The sequence below is a fragment of the Hylobates moloch genome, unplaced genomic scaffold (assembly GCF_009828535.3).
Source record: "Hylobates moloch isolate HMO894 unplaced genomic scaffold, HMol_V3 SCAFFOLD_4, whole genome shotgun sequence".
Classification (NCBI taxonomy): Eukaryota; Metazoa; Chordata; class Mammalia; order Primates; family Hylobatidae; genus Hylobates; species Hylobates moloch.
Genome location: NW_026652279.1, coordinates 161,040,040 through 161,063,945, shown reverse-complemented (window position 1 = coordinate 161,063,945; position 23,906 = coordinate 161,040,040). Strand labels below are relative to the sequence as shown.

The 23,906-nt window shown below is 40.5% G+C and overlaps 1 protein-coding gene and 1 pseudogene across 8 annotated transcripts in view; one reads left to right on the top strand and one right to left on the bottom strand.

The window, feature by feature from the left end:
• PCCA (propionyl-CoA carboxylase subunit alpha) overlaps nt 1-23,906 on the bottom strand; it is a 448,216-nt gene that overhangs the window by 312,574 nt on the left and 111,736 nt on the right. For 7 of the 8 annotated variants that reach the window (XM_032151213.2, XM_032151217.2, XM_032151215.2 and 4 more), the window contains one exon: nt 16,831-16,962. The exons of the other annotated variant lie outside the window; for it this stretch is intronic. In XM_032151213.2, the coding sequence (XP_032007104.1) occupies nt 16,831-16,962 (132 nt within the window). The remainder of the gene's footprint in view (nt 1-16,830; nt 16,963-23,906) is intronic. 8 annotated transcript variants of the gene reach the window in all.
• LOC116467465 (large ribosomal subunit protein uL11-like) lies at nt 13,952-14,490 on the top strand (annotated as a pseudogene).

The following is a 23,906-nucleotide window of genomic DNA, read 5'->3' as shown; positions in this document are numbered from 1 at the left end:
AAAAAAACAAAAAAATTAGCCGGGCGTGGTGGCACATGCCGGTAATCCCAGCTACTCAGGAGGCGGAAGTTGCAGTGAGCCAAGATAGTGCCACTGCACTCCAGTATGGGCAACAGAGCAAGACTTCGTCTCAAAGAAAAAAAGAACACAGGCGCTATGTCAGAAGGCTTGGACTCCAATACTGCTTCTGTGACTGTGACTGAGTTACTAGAGTGCCTCTCTGGTATTCGGTTTCCTCATCTGTAAAATGGACATAATAACAGTATCTATCTCATAGGGTTATTAGGAAAATGAAATTAATCAAGGCTGAAACACATTAGAACAGTACCTGACCCACAGTAGGTACTCAATTAAGGTTAGTAATTGTGAGACAATGGGCAGCCCACCACCCCAAACTACCATGTTGGTACCTTCCCTGCCTGGCCTTACTTGTTATATATCCTGTGTCATTACTCATCTTCTGAACCTAGATAACATAGAACTAATCCTGGCACTACAATACTGGAAAAAACATGTACTTCCTCTCTTATAATACACTGGATCAGACAATCTACAAACTCGGTATTGCTGGTGAACAGGGCAAAACACAGGGAAGCACAGAAAACACTACAACAAAGACAGGCACATTCGAATCATTCTTCCCAGATGCTAAACACCCATACATTTTTATAGTGGTATTAGTGTCAACAACGACCACCATTCATGATTCAGACATCTTTCTCACTTGCTACTGCCTACTTACCAATCCTTAATTTTCTACTCTGTGGGTAAGAATCCCGCTACCCATTCATATGAAAGCCACTTAGGAGTTTACTTTCCTCAGCTGGTTCTAGACGGGAATCAGTGACTGTTTATTAAAAAAAAGAAAATCATTTGTTTCAAGACACTACAGGTAAGAGCTATATCTGTACCCTAAAAGCTGTCCTCAAACTATTCTGCATTTATATATAAAGTAAAGCGGAAACTTTTAAACAATCCTGGGCTCAGGAATGGCTTTCTGGCTTCCACATAATCCAGTTAACTCAAAGTCAGGCAGAAGATTCTTTCTGTTTTAATATACTTTCAAATCTTTCGGCCAGGCACAGTGGCTCATGCCTGCAGTTCCAGCACTTTGGGAGGCCGTGGGGGCGGATCACTTGAGGCCGGGAGTTCCAGACAAGCCTGGGCAACATGGCAAAACGCTATCTCTACTAAAAACACAAAAATCAGCCGGCTGTGGCAGCCCACACCTATAAACCCAGCTACTTGAGAGGCTGAGGCACAAGAATCACTTGAAACCAGAAGGTGGTGCTTCTCAGTGAGCCAAGATTGCGCCACTGCATTCCAGCCTGGGTGACTGAGTGACACTCTTTGTCTCAAAGAAAAAAAAAAGCTTTCTAAAATTTAGTACCCTTTTCTATCATTGTAAAAACAGCATGGTAAAAATAATTGAGTCTTTTTTTCCAAAATATAAAACCTTTGAGTCTTCATCAGGAAAACTGCTTATTCTTGGTTTAGCAGGGACAAATACACTGATGTTTAATGTTATACTTTCTCATTGCTGAGACACAGCTTGTCTCCAATGTTTTGGTTTCTGTTTTTAGGGTCTTTTTTAAATGATTTCCTTCACACTAGCTTTTTTAGTTATTTGCCTCCTCCTGCTAAAGCAAGAGTACAGTTTTTAAAATCTGGCTAATTAGGTGATAAAAAAACAATTACTACTTTAAATCTACACTGCCTAATTTACAACACTCATTCAAATACACGGCTATACTCTGTTCTGTGGTGTAAATGGGTACTACTATTTCCTCTTAACGAACAATTAGAACTAAAAGACATTAAATGAATTTCTTCTGAAACTGGTGTGCTAATAGGTATTACAACCAAATGCAGTAAAATAATCATCAATGATCCTTCCCTCCACTTCATATCTGACATTGAACAGATCACATAATCCCATGGAATCCATTTCCACTGTCTTTCTCAACACCATCTACTTTGCTGCAAATGATACTTTATTTTAGGGGTCTGCCGTTTCTATCCTGGATTAGAAGAGGATCCTCATTTGACTACCAACTTCAAGTTTCTCTGCTCCAATTTATTTTCCACACAACAAACCAAAATGAGTTTTCTAATGCCACAATTCTGTCACGTTAACTCTTCTGCATGAAATTATTCAGAGGCTCCCAAAACCACAAGAATAGCCTTCAAAATAAGTTACATCACATTCAAGCCCATACATATCCGGATCCTAATTTTCTCTCTAGCTAACTTTCTAACCACAGCCCCTCATACTACAAATCTGCAGTTTTCCAGAGTTCTCACTGTCTCTCACCTCCAGGCTTTTGCAATAAGATGTTTTCACTAACATTAGAGCTGTGTCCATCATCAATCTCACTTTTCAGCTAACTCACTACTACTCAGACTTCAGGTTTCACTTAGCTATCATTTCCATTGGAAAATCTGCAATGATACCCTAAAACTAGGTTAAATGCCCATCCTATATGCATACGCCCCTGCGCCTTGAGCTTAGCATTATCAAAATGTAGTCAATTGCCTGAATACTTGCAGTCCTCCTGAGGCTTTAAGCTCTTTGAAATCAGGATCTGTGGCATGTTATTCATTGATTTAAAAAAAAAAAAAAAAAAAGAGCTGTGATCCCAATTCCTGTCTCCAATATCTTAATGCGCATGCCTTTCACTCTGCTCTCAAGTTCCTGAGATCAAGGTAATGAAATGTTGAATAAAATTAAATTTGTTAAAGGTAAATACTTGATACCAAATGATTACTTGATAATTACATTTTAAAACATTAGTTTTTCTCTAAGGAAAAGGATGATTTAAGGTCAGATTAATAAGCCATAAAAAAAAGAGTTGCAGAAGACCACTCAAATACTGCACACAATGGTTTAAAGGAGTATGGGTAAACTGTCTCCATGTAACACCCTAAATATTCAAATAAGAAAGGAACAAATGTTTGAAGGAGAAACGTAACAAACTAAAATTGCATCACAACTGGTGGAAACTACTTGGAGAAAAAAAGTAGAATATAGTCACCAAGGAAAAGAATTTAGTCTTAAAAATACTGTAGACTAATTTTAAAGAACACTAAACATTTTTTAAAAGACAGAATTACCTGTAATTGGCATATGCACTCTGCCAATGAAAAACTGTTGCTAAAAACCCAAGATATTCCAAAATTCGGTACTATTAATTTCCATCAGCAAACTTCTATCTGCAAAGATATCCTCAAAATTAATCTTATACTCAATATATCTAAACTAGTAAATGTGAATGGTGTAGCTCCAAGTGAATGTGGAGTCACTATACCAGAAACCTAAATTAATAGCCAAATTTAAAAGAAAAATATGTACAGCCTCTTGTATCAGAAATAAAAACAAACTAAAAATAAAACTAGTATTAAAAATTATTTCCAGTCAGGCACGGTGGCTCACACCTCTAATCCCAACACTTTGGGAGGCTGAGGAGGGCGGATCACCCAAGCTCAGGAGTTCAAAACCAGCCTGGCCAACGTGGTGAAACCTCATCTCTACTAAAAATACAAAAATTACTAAAAAAGTACTAATTACTAAAAATACAAAAATTAGGCGGGCATGGTGGCGCATGTCTGTAATCCCAGCTACTCCGGAGGCTGAGGCAGGAGAATCACTTGAACCCAGGGGACAGACGGGGATGGAGTGAGTCCAGATTGCACCACTGTACTCCAGCCTGGGCAACAGAGTGAGACTCTGTCTCAAAAAAAATTATTTCCACCAGGCACAGTGGCTCACACCTGGACACCTATAATCCTAGCACTTTGGCAGCCAAGGCAGGTGGATCACTTGAGGTCAGGAGTTTGAGACCAGCCTGGCCAATGTGGTGAAACCCTGTCTCTATTAAAAATGCAAAATAAGCTGGACATGGTAGTGCATGCCTGTAATCCCAATTACTCAGGAGGCTGAGGCAGGAGAATTGCTTGAACCCGGGATGCCGAGGTTGCAGTGAGCTGAGATCGCACCACTGCACTCCAGGGCAAGACTCCATCTCAAAAATAAAAAATAAAAAATTAAAAAAAAAAAAAAATTATTTCCCAGGGAAACAAAAGGACATTCCTTAAAAATTATTTTTAAATGCTTATCTGAAAACTATAACCTGCAGGTTCAGTTGTGGCGTCACAAATTCAGAAACAGTCGTTAGTGCAGATAATGAGAATCAATCATTATTTGAGAGTGTAATAGGATGTTACAAATCATCTAATGCATACAAGGAAAAAAACCGAAAAGATGAGATTTCTTTTCTCCTTTCTACCTTTCTATACTTTCCAAATTTACTAGAACAGAGGCTGCAAATTCAGATGCAGCCTCCTAAGAAGATAACCAAAATAACCTGTTGAACAAGCAAAACCAAGTGTATTACCCACAGAGACATGTTCGAGGCCCACTAAAAGCCACAGTTCAAGATCCTAGATTTGGCATCTGCATGCTTCTCTGAGGCCCACTGAGTGACCCCCTCGGAGGTCTCCGCAACCACAATGGTGAGATGAGTCACACTGGGTAGAGCTCCAATTTCCTTTTCAAGAACTGTAGGAATAAAGACCCGATGAATTTCTTATCACATTTGAAAATGTTTAATATTGGAAGAAACCTCCCATATTACTAATATAGTGTCCTCAACATTTTTTATTCTAAGTCCATAAGTCAAAGTTCACCTGAAAGAAGACAGGCATAGGTTTCATAAGCCCATCTTCATGCTGACTCTAGAAGCCAGTGAGTTCAGAAGGTTTCATCAGATCATCATCCAAATAGAACACAATTTACCTGGGAACCTTGAGTATTTTCCTTTCTTGACTTGCTTTGTCCATGGAAGTCTGGGCCTAGGAGAGATAGTCTCTCCAAATCTTAAAACCAACAAGGCACTGTCAGGCTTACAGTTAGAGATGGCCAACCATTAGGTTGTGAGCCCAAGACATGAGGTACACAAACAACATATTCAATATGCCATTAGGAGACTCCCATGAGTTTGGCTCAGACTAAGTCTGTGGTCTCTCAGAGTCAGACTTCTGTTTCTTTAAATGCATTAAATATGTAATGCAAATTCATGGTCTTCTCTTTATAAATGGCATCATTTCACCAAGGATAGTTACAAAGTGGGGAACAAGGAGAGGGAAATAGGAAGACCTATTAGAAAAGGGAAAAACAAATATCCTGAGAGTGACTTCAGATCCCAAATACACAGAAAGCCAGTGGGGTTTAGAAAAACTGTTGATGACTGGGCGTGGTGGCACACGCCTGTAATCCCAACACTTTGGGAGGCCGAGGCAGGTGGATCACTTGAGGTCAGGAGTTCAAGACCTGGCCAACATGGTGAAACCCAGTCTCTACTAGAAATTAAAAAAAAAAAAAAAAAATTAGTCAGGCATGGTGGCTCAGGCATGTGGTCCCAGCTACTTGGGAGGCTGAGGCAGGAGAATCGCTTCAACCCGGGAGGTGGAGGTTGCAGTTAGCCGAGATTGCGCCACTGCACTCCAGCCTGGGTGACAGAAAGAGACTCTGTCTCAAAAAAAAAAAAAAAAAACAAAAAAAGAAACTGTAAATATTGGACAAAGTCTTTTGAAGGCTATTACCAAAATCTTTCCTGTGAAAACAGGTAACTGTAATCCAGTTGTGCTAGCAGACGAAGGATAAGCCCCTTGGAGACTTCCAGGGTGGGCTCTTACTACCTTCAGTTAGCATTCAGGAGTAAGCCCTCAAGTAGTTGTGACCCCAGCATCTTCCTCACTTCTTGTGAACAGCCTTAAGCCAGAAACAGAAAATGTTATAAACAAGCAGAAATTGGCTGGGAAGGCACCACATTGTCAAACAACGTAACTCCATATTACACATTTCAAAAGAGCCCAAAAACAAAGGCAGTATAAGACCCAGAATAAGATGATACCCTTGAAGATAAAACTAGATGCTCCCACTCCAAAAATTAAACACTAGTCTTTTGATAAAGACACCTGCAGACATTGTAAGAAGAAATTACAATGGAAAAATAATTGTTCTGTTTTATTCAAGAGAATTGGGAAAAAATTATAGTAGGCAATGTTCTAACAGCAAATCAAGTACCCATTTCTCCTTTCACTCTTCAACTCACAAGAAGAATTTTCACTAATTATTAGTGGAGAAACAAGTAAAAATTTTATTGATATGGGTGGCAGTATATTTACCTTAATTCCTGCCATTGTTCCAGAAGCTCTCCCTCGGAATCAACAAACTACCCAGTTGACAGATATGGATAATATCCGTCGCATTTCCCATGTCCCAGCACACAACGGTCACCTTTGGACCTTTAGCCAAGAAACATTCCATTCCTATGAGACACTACATCCATTAATTTCATAAGGAAAAATCTCCCGTGTAAACAGAATTTCCAGATCAAACGCTCTCCTGATGGTCTCTTCCTTGAACCCTTGAGGACTCCACCATTCATCATCAAGCCAGAAATCAAATTTGGACAGTGACGCATCAGTATTCTTGTGAATAAATCAAGTCCAAATTGAAGATACCAAAAAGGCAAGATTCCTCATCAAAAAAATATATAATTATACTGGTAGAAATATTCAGGCTGAGTAGATCGAGGTTCATAATGACACATCCAAACCCCTACCCAAATTCACACAAATGTCTAAAACAAAAAGGTAAAGAGGACAAGACCTCATAAGGAAATAATAATAATAATTTCATCATACACTGCTCAGGGGTTTGCAAGGCTGCAATCAGGGAGCGAACCAGGCTGCATTGTCACTGGAGACTCAAATGGGGAGAAATTTGCTGCCAAACTCATTCAGGTAGTTAGCAGAATTCTGTCCTTGTAGCCACATGATGAAGGACCCCAGCCTTTTGCTGGCTCTTGGGTAGAGACTGTCCTTACACAGATCCTTAGAATCTGCCCACCATTCACTGCCAAGTAGGCTTCCTCAATATGGCTGCTTACTTCATCAAGCCAGCAAAAAGAATCTTGTTCTCTAGTCTGTTAAGATCGAGTACTATATAATGAAACATAATCACAAGAGTGACACCCAACCACTTTGCCACATAATGTAATTGAATGCAGTGACATCCCATCATTTTTGCCATATAATGCAACCTAATTAAGGGAGTAATATGACATCACCTTTGCCATATTCTATTAGTTACAGAAGCAATTCACAGGTTCTACCCAAATTGAAGAGGAGTAGATTATACAAGAGGAAGGCAGTACATAAAGGTTTGGATGCCTGACAGTTCCTCAAAAAGCTAAACACAGAATTACCACATGACCCAGGAATTCCACTCCTGGGTACATATCCCAGATAACTTAAAAAACAGACATATGGCTGGGCGCAGTGATGCGCGCCTGTAATCCCAGCACTTTGGGAGGCCAAGGCGGGTGGATAACCTGAGGTCAGGAGTTCGAGACCAGTCTGACTAACATGGTGAAACCCCATCTCTACTAAATACAAAAAAAAAAAAAATTAGCCAGACGTGGTGGTGGGTGCCTGTAATCCCAGCTACTTGGGAGGCTGAGACAAGAGAATCACTTGAACTCGGCAGAGATTGCAGTGAGTAAAGATCATGCCACTGCACTCCAGCCTGGGCAACAAGAGTGAAACTCCATCTCAAAACAAACAAACAAATAAACAAATACTTGCATACATGTTTGTAGCAATACTAATTGCAGTGGTCAAAATGTAACCCAAATGTCTTTCAACTAATGAATGGATTTTTTTTTGAGACAGTCTTACTCTGTTGCCCAGGCTGGAGTGCAGTGGCACCATCTCAGCTCATTGCAACCTTCGCCCCCAGTGTTCTAGCGATTCTCCTGCCTCAGCCTCCCGAGTAGCTGGCATTACAGGTGCCTGCCACCATGCCCAGCTAATTTTTTTGTATTTTTAGTAGAGACGGGATTTCACCACGTTGGCCAGGCTGGTCTTGAACTCCTGACCTCAGGTGCATTTTTTTAAGTGGTATATTCATACAATTGAATATCACTCAGCCACACACACACACACACACACACACACACACACACACAAACTGATACATGCTATAACATGGATACTATATTTTGCTTGGTTGAGTCCAATGTTAAGTCTATCTAAAGTCCTTATTTTCATGTATTTGCAGTTACAGAATTTCTATTTAATATATATATATTTTTTTTTTGAGATGGAGTCTCACTCTGTCACCCAGGCTGGAGTGCAGTGGCACGATCTCGACTCACTGCAACCTCCACTTCCTGGGGTCCAGCAATTCTCCTACTCAGCCTCCCAAGTGGCTGGGATTATAGGTGTGCACCACCATGCCCAGCTAATTTTTGTATTTTTAGTAGAGATGGGGTTTCATCATGCTGGCCAGGCTGGTCTCAAACTACTGATCTCATGATCCACCCGTCTCAGCCTCCCAAAGTGCTGGGATTACAGGTGTAAGCCACTGCACCCAGTCTTGTATTTAATTTTTAAAATAGATTCAAATTCTCTTGTGAAAATCTTTTTTTTTTTTTTTTTTTTTTTTTTTGGAGACAGAGTTCCACTCTTGTTACCCAGGCTGGAGTGCAATGGCATGATCCCAGCTCACTGCAACCTCCACCTCCCAGGTTCAAGAGATTCTCAGGCCTCGGCCTCCCGAGTAGCTGGGATTACAGGCACCTGCCACAACACTCAAATATTTTTTGTATTTTCAGTAGAGACGGGGTTTCGCCATGTTGATCAGGCTGATCTTGAACTCCCGACCTCAGGTGATCCGCCCACCTCGGCCTCCCAAAGTGCTGGGATTACAGACATGAGCCACCATACCCGGATGAAATTCTTTATATACTTATCTATTTTCTCCGTATTTTCCTCAGATTTCTTTAGCATATATATTGTAGTTATCTCAGCCAACTCCAATATCTAAAGCATATGTGGATCTGTTTCTATTGTCTTTTAATTTTTTCTCTTGGTTTTTGGTTTCTTTTGGTGTCTCTAATAAATGTGACTGAACAGTATGTACTAAATGGCAGACAATGTATATAAAATGGGTATATGTACAAAATTTATCTCCTAGAATATTATTCATTCAACAAATACCTAGTGAGCACTGACTAAGCACTGACAATATGCTGGGCACCATGTGCATGTGATACAGTAATAAAGAGAGCAGCATCCCTGCCCTCAGAAGCTTGCACTCTGTGTAGGAAGGAGGCATTTACCTAATACTGAAATGGCCTGTAAGACCCTAAAAATCTAAGCTCCCTAATACACCAGTATCTTTTTTTACCTTATCTCTAAATTGTCTCTCTCTTGATGATTCCAATCACATGCTTCCTCGGTGTTTATTCAGTATCAGGTATACTTCAACCTCAACCAGCAATCTTGCGCTTGTTACTCTTTCTGCCTAATAGGCTTTGCTCTTCTCCAGGATAGCAATATGACTTGTCCTGCCACTTCCTTAGATGGTTTGCTAAACATGCACTTGGCCCTCTATATCCTTGGGTTCTGTATCCACGGATTAAACCAAAAAAAGAGAAGGAGAAGGGGAAGGGGAACGGGAAGGGGAAGGGGAAGGGGATGTGAAGGGGAAGGGGAAGGGGAAGGGGAAGGGGGGAAAATAAAAATACTGCAAATTTTAAAACACAGTGGGACAACTATTTACATAGCATTTACATTGTTTTAGGGTATTATAAGTAATCTAGAGATGATTTAAAGTACACGGCAGGGCTGCGCACAGTGGCTCACACCTGTCATCCCAGCACTTGGGAGGCCGAGGCAGGTGAATCACTTGAGTTCATGAGTTCAAGACCAGCCTGGCCAACATGGTAAAACTTCATGTCTACTAAAAATACAACCATTAGCTGGGCATGGGTGGTACATGCCTGTAATCCCAGCTACTTGGGAGGCTGAGGTGGGAGAACTGCTTGAACCCGGGGCGGACAGAGGTTACAGTGAGCCGAGAACATGACACTGCACTCCAGCCTGGGCGATAAAGTGAGACTCCACCTCAAAAAAATAAATATATAAAAATTAAAAAATAAAATAAAGTATATAGAAGGATGAGCGTAGGATATATGCAAACACTACCCCATTTCATATAAGGCACTTGAGCATCAACAAATTTTGGTATCTGAGGGGGTAGGTCTTGGAACCAATCCCTTGTAGATATCAAGAGATGCCTGTATATAAAATTGTGAATATAGCCCCACCTTCCAGCAGTCTCTTTCTCTTATGTTTCAACATAGAACATATTATATGTTTTATTATTTATCATCTGTTTCCTTCTTCTATAGTGTAAGCTCCTTGAGGGCAGAAAAATATGTTCAGTCTCTTTTGTTCACTACTATATCAACAGCACATCAAACAGTGTCAGACAAATTGTGTGCACTTGGTAAGTATCTACTGACTACATGAATGAATAAATGATTTAAAACGTGATGAGTTAAGTGTAGGGTCCTAAGGAGAAACACAGCAGAGAGCCTAATCTAATGAAGACAGTTAAGGAATACCTATGTGAGGAATTTACATTTAAGCCAAGACCTAAACAATGGCTAAGAGACAATCAGGAATGAAGACAGAAGCAGATATGACTAAGTACATAAGTTTCAAGATCTGAATGATGTCAAGTATGGCAGATACATACAATGCAAAGGATAAACTGGCACAGTATCAGTTTGGAGAGCTAAGCAAAATCCAACCATTTAAAACATTTATATGAGTAGTCATTCAGAGGTTATTAAAGATAGGCATATGATCAAATCTGGATTTTTGGTCACTCAAACTGAAGTATCATGAATTAATGGATGGGAATTCCTATACGCCAACAGTAAACAATCTGAAGACGGTATCAAGAAAGTAATCCCATTTACAATAGCTGTGAATAAAATAAAACAAAATACCTAGGAATAAACTTAACCAAAGAAGTGAAAGGTCTCTACAATGAAAACTATAGGCCGGGTTCAGTGGCTCACGCCTGTAATCCCAGCACTTTGGGAGGCAGAGGTGGGTGGATCACAAGGTCAGGAGATGGAGACTATCCTGGCCAACATGGTAAAACCCTGTCTCTACTAAAAACAAAGCAAAAATTAGCTGGGCGTGGTGGTGCACGCCTATAGTCCCAGCTAACCGGGAGGCTGAGGCAAGAGAATCACTTGAATCCGGGAGGCAGAGGTTGCAGTGAGCCAAGATTGCACCACTGCACTCCAGCCTGGCAACAGAGTGAGACTCCATCTAAAAAAAAAAAAAAAAAAAAAAAAACTATAAAACATTGATGCGAGAAATTGAAAAGGACACAAAAGATGGAAAGAGATTCTACGTTCATGGATTGGAAGAATCAATATTGTTAAAATGTCCATACTACCTAAAGCAATCTACCGATTTCAATATAATCCTTATCAAAATACCAACGACAATCTTCACAGAAATAGAAAAAAAAAAATCCTAAAATTTATATGGAACCACAAAAGACCCAGAATAGGCAAAGCTATCCTGAGGAAAAAGAACAAAACTGGAGGAATCACATTACCTGACTTAAAATTATACTACAGAGCTATAGTAATCAAAACAGCATAGTACTGACATAGACCAATAGAACAGAATAGAGAACCCAGAAATAAATCCATACATCTATAGTGAATTCACTTGACAAAGGTGCTAAGAATATCCCTTAGGGAAAGAATGGTCTCTTCAATAAATGGTGCTCGGAGAACTGGATAACCAGATGCAGAACAAAATTAGAGCCTTATCTCTCGCCACATATGAAAATCAAATCAAAATAGATTGAAAATTTAAACCTAAAACCTCAAATTATGAAAGTACCAAAAGAAAACATTGCAGAAACTCTCTAAGATGTTGGTCTGGGCAAAGATTTCTTGAGTAATACCCCACAAGCCCAGGCAAGCAAAGCAAAAATAAACAAATGGGGTTACATCAAGCTAAAAAGCTTCTGCACAGCCAAGGAAAACAATCAACAGTCAAGAGACAACTCATGGAATGGGAGCAAAATATTTGCAAACTATCCATCTGACAAGAGATTAATAACAGAATATATAAGGAGCTCAAACAACTCAACAAGAAAAAAAAATCTAATAATCCAATTTTTTAAATGGGCAAAAGATCTGAATAGACATTTCTCAAAGACATACAAATGTTAAACAGGCATATGAAAAGGTGCTCAACATCACTGATCATCAGAGAAATGCAATACAACGAGAGATCATCTCACCCCAGTTAAACTGGCTTTTATCCAAAAGACAGGCAATAACAAATGCTGGTGAGGATATAGAGAAAAGTGAACTCTTGTACAGTGTTGGGGGGAATGCAAATTAGTAAAGCCACTGTGGAGAACAGTATAGAGGTTCCTCAAAACACTAAAAATAGAGCTGCCATATGGTCCAGCAATCCCACTGCTAGGTATATACCCAAAAGAAAGGAAAGCAATCTATCAAAGAGATATCTACACTACCATGTTTACTGCAAGACTATTCACAATAGCCAACATTTGGAAGCAACCTAAATGTCCATCAACAGACGAATGGATTTTAAAAATGTGGTACATATATACAATGGAGTACTATTCAGCCACCAAAAAGAATGAGGTCCTGTCACTTGCAACAACATAGATGGAACTGGAGGACATTATGTTAAATGAACTAAGTCAGACATAGAAAGACAAACCTGACATGTTCTCACTCATCTGTGGGACCTAAAAATTAAAATAGTTGAACTCACAGTGATAGAGAGTAGAATGATGATTGCCAAAGGCTGGGAAGGGTAGTGGGGAGGAGTGGGGGTGGGGGACGTGGGGATGGTTAATGGGTTACAAAAATGGGTCCAGTTAGATAGAATGGGTAAGATCTAGTATTTGACAACACAACAAAGTGATTACAGTCAACAATAACTTATTGTACATTTTTAAATAACTAAAAGTATAATCAGACTGTTTGTAACACAAAGACATTATAAATACTTGAAGTGAAGAATTATAAAAAAATTAATCGGATGGAAGCAAGAATGACTACAAGGAGACTAATTAGAAGGCAGATGAAGTAATCCAGACTAGATGATAGTAGCTGGAATTTGGGGTTGGTTAGCACGGGCAAAGAAAGAAGTAAATGGATTAGAAAGCTATCTGAGTATTCTCCAGTTGCATTTGTTAAGAATTACTCGATGTTTCTAGCCACCACCTTCCTAGGCAGAAAAGAATGAAGGGTAAGAATTTTAGAGCAGGGATAGGCAAACTTTTCTTAATGGATCAGGAAGTAAATATTTTAGGCTTTGTGGGTCACATGGTCTACTATGTGTCCCATGTAGTTGAGTCTACTCCACATAGTTGAGTCTACTACTCAGCTCTACCACTGTAGTGGAAAAGCAACCACAGACAATATGTAAAGGAATGAACGTGGTTGCCCTCCAATAAACCTTTATTTATAAAAAAAAATAGGTGTGCATGGGCTGTAGTACCAATCTGTAGTTTCAGGAGAAAGAAGTGTTCAGCTTTTAACTTGTTAGTTTCAAGGTGCCTCAGGGGCAACAAGTAGTAAGAGCTATATAAGAAGCAATGGGATATGTAATTCTGAAGTTCAGAACAGATACATACATTTGAGATTGCTCAGAAAAGTGGCAATAGGCCAAGTGCGGTGGCTCATGCCTGTAATCCCAGCACTTTGGGAGGCTGAGGGGAAGGACTGCTTGAGCCCAGGAGTTTGAGACCAGTCTGGGCAAAATAGTGAGACCCCCATCTCTACAAAATATAAAAAAGTAGGCAGGTGTGGTGGCACACACCTATAGTCTCACCTACTCAAGAAGCTGACGTGGGAGGAGCACTTGAGCCCCCGGAGGTTGAGGTTGCAGTGAGCCATGATTGTGCCACTGCACTCTAGCCTGGGTGACAGAACAAGACCTTTTCTCAAAAAATAATAGTACTCTCGGCTTTCGGTTCGGAGGCCAAGGTGCAACTTTCTTCGGTCGTCCCAAATCTGGGTTCATCCAACACCAGCCACCTCCACCATGCCGCCAAAGTTCGACCCCAACGAGATCAAAGTCGTATACCTGAGGTGCACCGGAGGTAAAGTCAGTGCCACTTCCACCCTGGCCCCCAAGATCAGCCCCCTGGGTCTGTCTCCAAAAAAGGTTGGTGATGACATTGCCAAGGCAACAGGTGACTGGAAGGGCCTGAGGATTACAGTGAAACTGACCATTCAGAACAGACAGGCCCAGATTGAGGTGGTGCCTTCTGCCTCTGCCCTGATCATCAAAGCCCTCAAGGAACCACCAAGAGACAGAAAGAAACAGAAAAACATTAAACATAGTGGGAATATCACTTTTGATGACATCATCAACATTGCTTGACAGATGCGGCACCGATCCTTAGCCAGAGAACTCTCTGGAACCATTAAAGAGATCCTGGGGACTGCCCAGTCTGTGGGCTGTAATGTTGATGGCCGTCACCCTCATGACATCATAGATGACATCAACAGTGGTGCTGTGGAATGCCCAGCCAGTTAAGCACAAAGGAAAATATTTCAATAAAGGATCATTTGACAACTGGAAAAAAATAAATAAATAATAATAATAATAATAGTAGTAAAAGAAAAAAGAAAAGGTGGCAATTGATGCCATGAAAAGAAGTAAGATTGCCCAGGGCAAGTTAGCACAATAAAAAGAGGAAATGTCCTACTCAGGACCCAGAATAAAACCCCCATTTAAGGAACAAAGATAGGAAGAACAATCGGGAAGGAATCTAAGAAGGGCATTCAAACAAGCCAAAAAACAAACACAAAAACTAGAACTGAATAATGTGCCAAAAGTGAGTATCTCATGAGAGAAGTATGGACTGACCGAGAGACTCAAATGCTGCTCAGAGATTGATAAAAGATCAGAATTCAAAATTATATACTGGATTTAACAAAGGGAAAAGGTTGCTGGTAGCTTTGCAAGAGAAATTCAGTAGGAATGAGGAAAGAAGCTAGACGGCAAGTAAAGATTAAGTGAAAGATACAGAAATGAAAGTGAGGAAGGACAATTCTAAGAGCTTTGGCACTGAAAGGGAAGAGAGAAAGAAGGTGGCGACTAGCTGTAGAGTGATGGGGTGATGGTGCTTTATGAATGGAAGAAATGTTTGTTTCTTTCCCACTAAACTGTGAGTACTATGATACGCAGATCATGTGTATCTCATCACCACATCCTTCTCACATAACTGAGTGACCAATACATTTGTTCACTGAGCATTTTTAATAGCAATGATAACAGAAAGGAATGAAAAGATGAAGAGAATTTTAAGACACAGAAGAGAGAAAAGATAATCAGTAAAACCATAGCCTGTGAAGGCTATAAAGAATACATTTGGAGCATAGGAGGAGGAACTGGCTTTCCAGAGGATGTGGAACCCCTCTTCCTTGTAACAAGGGGGAAGAAAAAACATGGATACACACAGATAAAAGTAAATGCAGGTAAATATGGGCAAGAAGCTGAGGATATTTATTAACCAGGGGGCAAGTTTTCTAATCGTCCTCTAATGCATGAAATGATCTTGCACAATGAAGAACAGCCCAACACAGAATGCCAAAAGTAACAATAAGAAATGCTGAAATGAAGAGTTCCTGCAGGCTAACTCAAATCACAAGGTTAAAACTCTACATGAGGACTCTCTTCTAACTAGAAAAAAACAGAATAATTTTTCATGGGAAAAGGAGAAATTGCATACTTCAACTTCTGCATTTCTCCCTCAGAAGCCTTCAGCTGCAGAAGGCCCTTGCTAAATGTCTGCAATATACAGTTACCTATAGCTATACCACTTTCACCAGAAACATGATCCTAACTTACTATTATGCACATGGAGAGAAGCTCAAGATAAAGATAGACAGAGAAACTCATAATGTTTAACACATGAAACACACACCACTATTCAATGCAGTCCAGAGATCTGACAGTACATTTTGTAATCACCAAATTTTTTCCTATGAAAGTCTGAGTCACTGCTGATTCATTAAATACAATGCTCAATTTCTCACTCTTTTTAACTTATGCTATTTAAAATAATCCAAGTTGTCCAGGCACAATGGTTCACACCTGTAATCCCAACACTTGGGAAGGCCAAGGTGGGAGAATCACTTCAGCCCAAGAGTTGGAGACCAGCCTGGGCAACACGGTGAGACCCTCATCTCTACAAAATAAAAATAATTAGTCAGGTGTGGTGGTGTGTGTCTGTAGTCCTAGCTACTTGGGAGGCTAAAGAAGGAGGGATCCTTGAGTCATGGCGAGAGGATCATCTCAGCCTAGGAGTTCAAGGTTACAGTGAGCTGATTGCACCACTGCACTCCAGCATGGGCAACAGAGTGAGATCCCCATCTCTAAAAATAATAAAATAATCCAGTTAAAAACACTGATTTCTGGCCGGATGCGGTGGCTCACGCCTATAATCCCAGCACCTTGGGAGGACGAGGCAGGCAGATCACCTGGGGTCAGGAGTTTGAGACCAGCCTGGCCAACATGGTGAAACCCTGTCTCTACTAAAAATACAAAAATTAGCTGGGCATGGTGGCAGGCGCCTGCAATACCAGCTACTCGGGAGGCTGAGGCAGGAGAATCGCTTGAACCCAGGAGGCAGAGGTTGCAGTGAACCGAGATTGCATCATTGCACTCCAGCCTGGGCGACAAGAGCAAGACTCCATCTCAAATAAATAAATAAATAAATGTAAAAACACTGATTTTTTAAACATATATACATGTATGTATGTGTGTGTGTACGTGTGTGTGTGTGTGTATATATCCCAAAAAAGCAATAGTTACATTTTATCTTACACTTTTGACAAAATGTTTAACTTGAAGACATATGCAATAAAAGTTAAAGTAGCTTCTCACCTTGACTACTCCATCAAAGCCAGGGATTGTATTAACCTCTGCTTTCTTAGCTAATAATTTGCTTTCAATCTTGTCGCCCATGGCTTGAATAGCATGTGTGTCAGGTCCAATGAAAATGACATCTTCTGCTGCCTGTGGAGAAAAACAACTCAAAATTTATAACAAGAACATTACGGAGCATGATGTGGAGTCACAATTTTATAAAAAGAAAAGCACATATGTGTATTTTCTAACTATTTTTATTGCAAAAACAACAGTTTTTGAGCCAACACATTCAAATACTATATTGCATATAGTACACGTGTGGATAGATGCATGCAACAAAGTCAGATGAAAACAACCGAAAGCACTGAAGAACTCCTGCTGGGTATTAACAGCGTGCCTCGGAAAGGCCACTCTATGACACTGTATTTGTATATAACGTCCTACGCCACCTAATCTAGCCAGTAAGGTCACCCGTAAACACCTTATAAATCTCTGTGTTCTCAAAAGCCTGCAGCATAGTGCCTAGTATAACACAAATATCCATATTTACTGAATACCAATTCTGTGCCAGGCTCTGAGCTAAACACGGGAGACAGCACGGATGAAGGCAACAGGATATCAACAATTTCCAGGAAACGTGAACAGATCACTGACACCTCAGAGAAACAGACAAAAGAAAGTACCACATGTTTACATCCTGTGACTACAAAAGATGAGTCAAAAATCCAGTGGGAATTTAACTAGGTAGAGTTCGGTTTCAGTCAAAACCACTCTGCACAAACCACACTGAGTACCTTGACAATGGATCTACCTCTCTGTTTATGCCACTCTAATAAAAAAAATGCTACTGACTTAAATAGATCTAGAGACAGAACAAAATATGATGCCATTAGCTCCACCACAGGGCATGGTCTAGAAAAGTAACAGGGTGTTTGCTGAGATGAAGGATGAAGTCATTACATGAAGAACTGAAGGTAAATATAAAATGGGAAAAACCAGACCTATATGCAGGCCTTCCTCGAGGAAGGCTCCGAACTGCTGATTGTCCTACGACCTTTGTCAGAGTTGATATAAACAATAAACTGCATATTTGTAGATCACTTTTACATCATCTGTTCATTCTATGTTAGCATTGCTGCCTGCAAAGGATCTTGACTTGGGAAAAAAGGTTCATTCTCCTGGTGACCAGGGCAGCTGAGTAGCCTGCTGCTTGGACTGCTCTCCTGGCCATCATGACCAGGAGGATTAAACCCACCCTGAGCAGGAAGTAGAAGTAGAACAAGGAATAAACACAAGGATTATACAAGGAGATAAATATTTAAGAGGCAAGATGATGACTCCAACTTTGCACACGCTGAGCTGACAGGCCTCTGCAATAGTCAAGTATTCGTGTTCAGGAGGCAGATATAGAGGTATAGAAGTTATTAGACAAGTCCAGGCTGAAATACAGATTTTTTCTTTTTTGAGACAGAGTCTCACTCTGTCACCAGGCTAGAGTGCAATGGCACAATCTTGGCTCACTGCAACCTCTGTCTCTCGGGTTTAAGCAATTCTCCTGCCTCAGCCTCCCGAGTAGCTGGGACTACAGGAGCGGGCCACCACGCCCAGCTAATTTTTGTATTTTTAGTAGAGACAGGGTTTCACCATATTGGCCAGGATGATCTCGACCTCTTGACCTCATGATCCACCAGCCTCCGCCTCCCAAAGTGCTAGGATTACAGGCATGAGCCACCGCGCCTGGCCAAAACACAGATTTTTAAAGGCATCAAATACAGGACGGAATTAAAAGTTGTGAATGGCAGTCCGGGTGCGGTGGCTCACACCTCTACTCCCAGCACTTTGGAAGGCCAAGGAGGGCAGATCTTGAGGTCAGGAGATCAAGACCATCCTGACCAACACAGTAAAACCCCGTCTCTACTAAAACTACAAAAAATTAGCTGGGCGTGGTGGCACGCGCCTGTAATCCCAGCTACTCAGGAGGCTGAGGCAGGAGAATTGCTTGAACCCGGGAGTCAGAGGTTGCAGTGAGCCGAGATGGAGCCACTACACTCTAGCCTGGCGACAGAGCAAGACTCCATCTCAAAAAAATAAATATAAAAATAAAAGTTGTGAATGAAATCATTCAGAGAAAATGAGTAGAAAGGCCAATGTCTTTAAAGTCAAGAGGTATGCTTCTCTCCGACCCAAACGTAAAACAAAAGGGAAATTTTAGACCCTGAATCTAAAGCACCCACTTCTTTGAGTGACAATGTGGATAATATCTGACTTTTAAGTTTGATTAAAGAATTAAATAAAATAATGTACAGGAGGAAAACTATTATTTTCCTTCTACCCTTCTAAGTTTATGGCTGGGGCACCTATTACAAAAGATAGATTAACCAAAAAAACAAGCATACACATTTACTTAATGTAAGTTGTACGTGACACCGGAGCCTGCATAAGGAAATGAAAATCCAAATAAACAGTTAAACTTGAGTGTTTTTATACAGGGTTGATGAGGACTGGTGAGTTATGGAGAAATGACAGCACGGAGAGCAAGAGGTAAGTGTCATAAACTGGGGAGAACTACTCAGATTACTCTGCGTCCTTTACTCTATGGGGATGAGGATGCCCCTCTCTTCCAGATACAGGAAGGGCATCTCTCACATGAAGGTCTTAGGACCTGGTTCAGGGAAGGTCAGAAATTCCCTCCTAGGTCTTAGGACCTGCTTCAGGGAAGAGAGGAAGGGGAAGGTCAGAGACCTTCGTGCTTCTGCTGTTTTCTCCAAATCCTTCAGCTTATATGCCAAGGTGCCAAATTTGGGAGTAGCATGTCCTAAACCCCATCAATAATAATATAAAGCACCAAGTTGAGTGCCACAACTGTTAGTTATTGTCCACTCTCCAGATAAAAAGAGGACATTAGAATGGCCGGGCACACTGGCTCACACCTGTAATCCCAGCACTTTGGGAGGCCAAGGCGGGCGGATCGCCTGAGGTCAGGAGTTTGAGACCAGCCTGGCCAACACGGTGAAACCCTGTCTCTACTAAAAATACAAAAATCAGCTGGGCATGGTGATGCATGTCTGTAATCCCAACTACTCTGGAGGTTGAGGCAGGAGAATCGCTTGAACCTGGGAGGTGGAGTTTGCAGTGAGCCAAGATTGCACCACTGCACTCCAGCCTGGGCAACAGAGTGAGACTCTGTCTCCAGAAAAAAAAGAGGACACTAGAATAATAAGATAGCTAGGTCCACAGGACTCTAAAATAATATTATAGGAACCCAAATGCCTAGAATTTGCTGGTGTTACAAGTGGAAGGATGCTAGATAAGAAACCCCTTCAGCCATAAGAGGTGCTTATAAAGTATCTCTCTATCAAATGCTTTTGTATTTGGTTTTAGTACAACCTTATTTTCATGGAAAAAAAAAAATCTTATGCAAATCCCCAAAAATGTAAAGCACGTACGTAGGAGGTAGCGCTGCTCTGCTCTGTATGAGGAGATAATAGTGGTGAGCCTACACCTCTATCAACTCTATGTCTCCAGGTGGATACATGACTCATTTCGGACCAGGACAATAATCATATTCATTTCTCTTTATCCAAAACCTGAAACCCACTAAACACTAAGACAAGAGGAAACAATCATGCTTCAACCATCAATTGTCTTTCTGTATTCTCATTTTACTTGCAAAGATGGAAAATTTTATTATAAATGCTGCTTTAAAAACGACTATGCCAGGCAGATGTAATCAAGCAATCAGAGTACCCACACAAAGAACTGAAGAAATAACATAAATGAGAGCATCCAAAATACATTATGATTATACAGTAAAACTTCTGATTAACAGGAGCCCAACGACCTGGAACACTGATTAACCAGATTTTTCTTGTGCATTCTAATTTGAGGAAAATTACTCACCCAAAAATGTAAAATTATCAAAAAAAAAAAAAAGCTTACATCAAGTATTTAGTGACTATTTTTTTGCCCCACCCAATACAAAAGAAAAATAGCCAGTAGTATGCTGGATAACTACAAATGTTTCAATGACTTAACTTCCTTTTTATCAATGTGTTTTGGAAGTGCTCCCTAGGTTGGCCTTTAAAAGTAATTAAAGCAAAATGAGAAAGCAACATTAGAGGCTCTTGGCTCCCATAAATCTGTAACTAACAAGGATAAGGTCAGGATAAGAGAGTATGGTAACTGCAATGTGATGGAGCATGTTTCAAACGTTTTCAGTTCTTGACTAGGCAGCGGTTTGATTTAGAATAAAAGGCCAGATTTTATCCACCAGTAACTTTCGATACTCTTCTGTTAAACCCAGTATTTTTTATTATCCATCTAATTATCAGTTTCCCTTAATCACTGTAAGTTTTTTGTTATGCAATAGCAACTAAATTTGTTTCCAAAAATATGCTTTTTTTTTTTTTTTTTTTTTTTTTGGAGACAGAGTCTCGCTCTGTCGCCCAGGCTGGAGTGCAGTGGCATGATCTCGGCTCACTGCAAGCTCCGCCTCCCGGGTTCACGCCATTCTCCTGCCTCAGCCTCTCTGAGTAGCTGGGACTACAGGCGCCCGCCACCACGCCCGGCTAATTTTTTGTATTTTTAGTAGAGACAGGGTTTCACCATGATCTCGATCTCCTGACCTCGTGATCCGCCCGCCTCGGCCTCCAAAAGTGCTGGGATTACAAGCGTGGGCCACCGCGCCCGGCCCAAAAATATGCTTTTTAAGGTCCTTTTAAATTTACCTTGCATGATACATATAATATCTGAATGCAAGTAAATGTCTTATGATCACAAAAAGTGGGCATTTTTCATCATTAAAATGATTCATTTAAAAAAAAAATTATGAGCCAAGTGTGCCTATAGTCCCAGGTACTTGGAAGGCTGAGCCAGAAGTATCTCTTGAGCCCAGATACTATTCAAAGCTGTTGTGTGCTATGATGGCACCTATGACTAGCCACTACACTTCAGCATGGGCAACATAGCAAGACAAAAGAAGAGAAAGAAATTATGAAAAGCTGAAATCACTGCTCCAAAATTCTACTCATTTCCTAAATTCTGTGACTTTATGGTTCTGGACAAATTTTAATAGAAGAATGGGGGAAAGGGTTGGGTTTGAGCATTATGTTAAGGAAATGAGATTTAATTTACCATAGGCTTTACGTCAGGAATGAAGGACAGAAAGAATCATTGTAAAAATTAAAATGTATGATACATATTTCATTCTTAGAAATACCACAAGTTAGTAAATTGCTATATTATGAATTCAGATTTTAAAGTGTATAGATTTTAGGCTCACCACGAGTTGCTACTTGGATAACTACAAAACCAGGGTCAGAAGAAAAAGACAGCCATGGGGCTGGGCGCAGTGGGTCACGCCTGTAATCTCAGCACTTTGGGAGGCCAAGGCAGGTGAGCTGCACGAGCTCAGGAGTTTGAAACCAGGCTGAGCAACATGGCGAAAACTTTTCTCTACAAAAAATATAAAAATTAGCCAGGCATGGTGGTGTGTATCTGTGGTCCCATGTGGTCCCAGCTACTCAGGAAGCTGAGGTAGGAGGATTGCTTGAGCCCAGGGGATAGAGGCTGCAGTGAGCCAAGAGTGCACCACTGCACTCCAGCCTGGATGACAGAGCAAGACCCTGTCTCAAAAAAAAAAAGCCACGGAAAAACAGCTGAACTGTCCAAAAGATCCAGATTGCAGTTTTTAATACTATTCCATGCTAAAAGGAAAAAGTGTTTCTGGTAGAAAAGGCCAGTTCCAGGATTGGTTCAGGAAGTTAGCACATGAGATAAACTGAGTCAGAAAGAAAGCTTTCAAAAATTAATGTAGCAGATAGAAAGGAGCACCCACTGAATACAGTGATGTCAATAGAACATCAAAAAGAATACTGGGGAGATTACAGGGTTAATTCATTTTTTTCAAGACCTCAGAATAAACCACTTCCTGCTATCTCTATTCAAGTGTTTGAACTTCTTGGACATAAGTCACTGATTTTAAAATACATGGCTCTTTAAAAAGAAATGTAGAGAAAAACTAATTTTATACATTAAACTAAGCAAAATAAAAGTATCAAGGTAAAATCCAACACAATTTTTTTTGTTTTCTGTCTTGATACAAAGTCTCACTCCAGAGTGCAGCAGCGCAATCCTGGCTCATTGCAACCTCTGCCTCTGGGGTTCAAGCAATTCTCCTGCCTCAGCCTCCAAGTAGCTGGGACTACAGGCGCCCCCACCATGCCCGGCTAATATGGTTTTATATTTTTAGTAGAGACAGGGTTTCACCGTGTTGGCCAAGCTGGTCTCAAAATCCTGACCTCAAGTGATCTACCCGCCTCGGACTCCCAAAGTTCTGGGATTACGGGTGTGAGCCACCATGCCTGGCCCCAATACAATGTTTTTATAAGGCAAAAAAAAAAAAAGGGACCAGAATAACGTCCATGTAGGGGGGGAAAGCACTGGAGAAAAACATACCAATACAACAGATCAAAACTATCATCTAATTTCTTTTTTTCTTTTTTTTTTTTTTGAGACGGAGTCTCACTCTGTTGCCCAGGCTGGACTGCAGTGGCACAACCTCAGCTCACTGCAACCTCCACCTCCCGGGTTCAAGCAATTCTCCTGCCTCAGCCTCCCAAGTAGCTGGGACTACAGACACGCACCAGCATGCCCGGCTAATTTTTTTTGTATTTTTAGCAGAGACGGAGTTTCATTATGTTGGCCAAGCTGGTATCGAACTCCTGATCTCGTGATCCACCTACCTTGGCCTCCCAAAGTGCTGGGATTACAAGCGTGAGCCACCGCACCCGGCCTATCATCTAATATTTCAAAACAAGTTAAAAAACATTTTTAAATGACACATAACATAAAATAGTATAAATCAGATTTAGAAAAGCTCAGAAATGAGATGACAGAACTCAGGATACAATTAGAAATGAAAAAGAAAATCATTCCAGAAATGAAAACAGCTACAAAGAATGTAAGAGTGAATAAGGAAAACAGACAATGCCTTATGAGAAAGACAAAGTGAAAACAAAAATATTTAATTTAAATATAAAAAATGAATAAACAATACAGAAGAAGATGACAAATACTGAAGATAAAAAAGA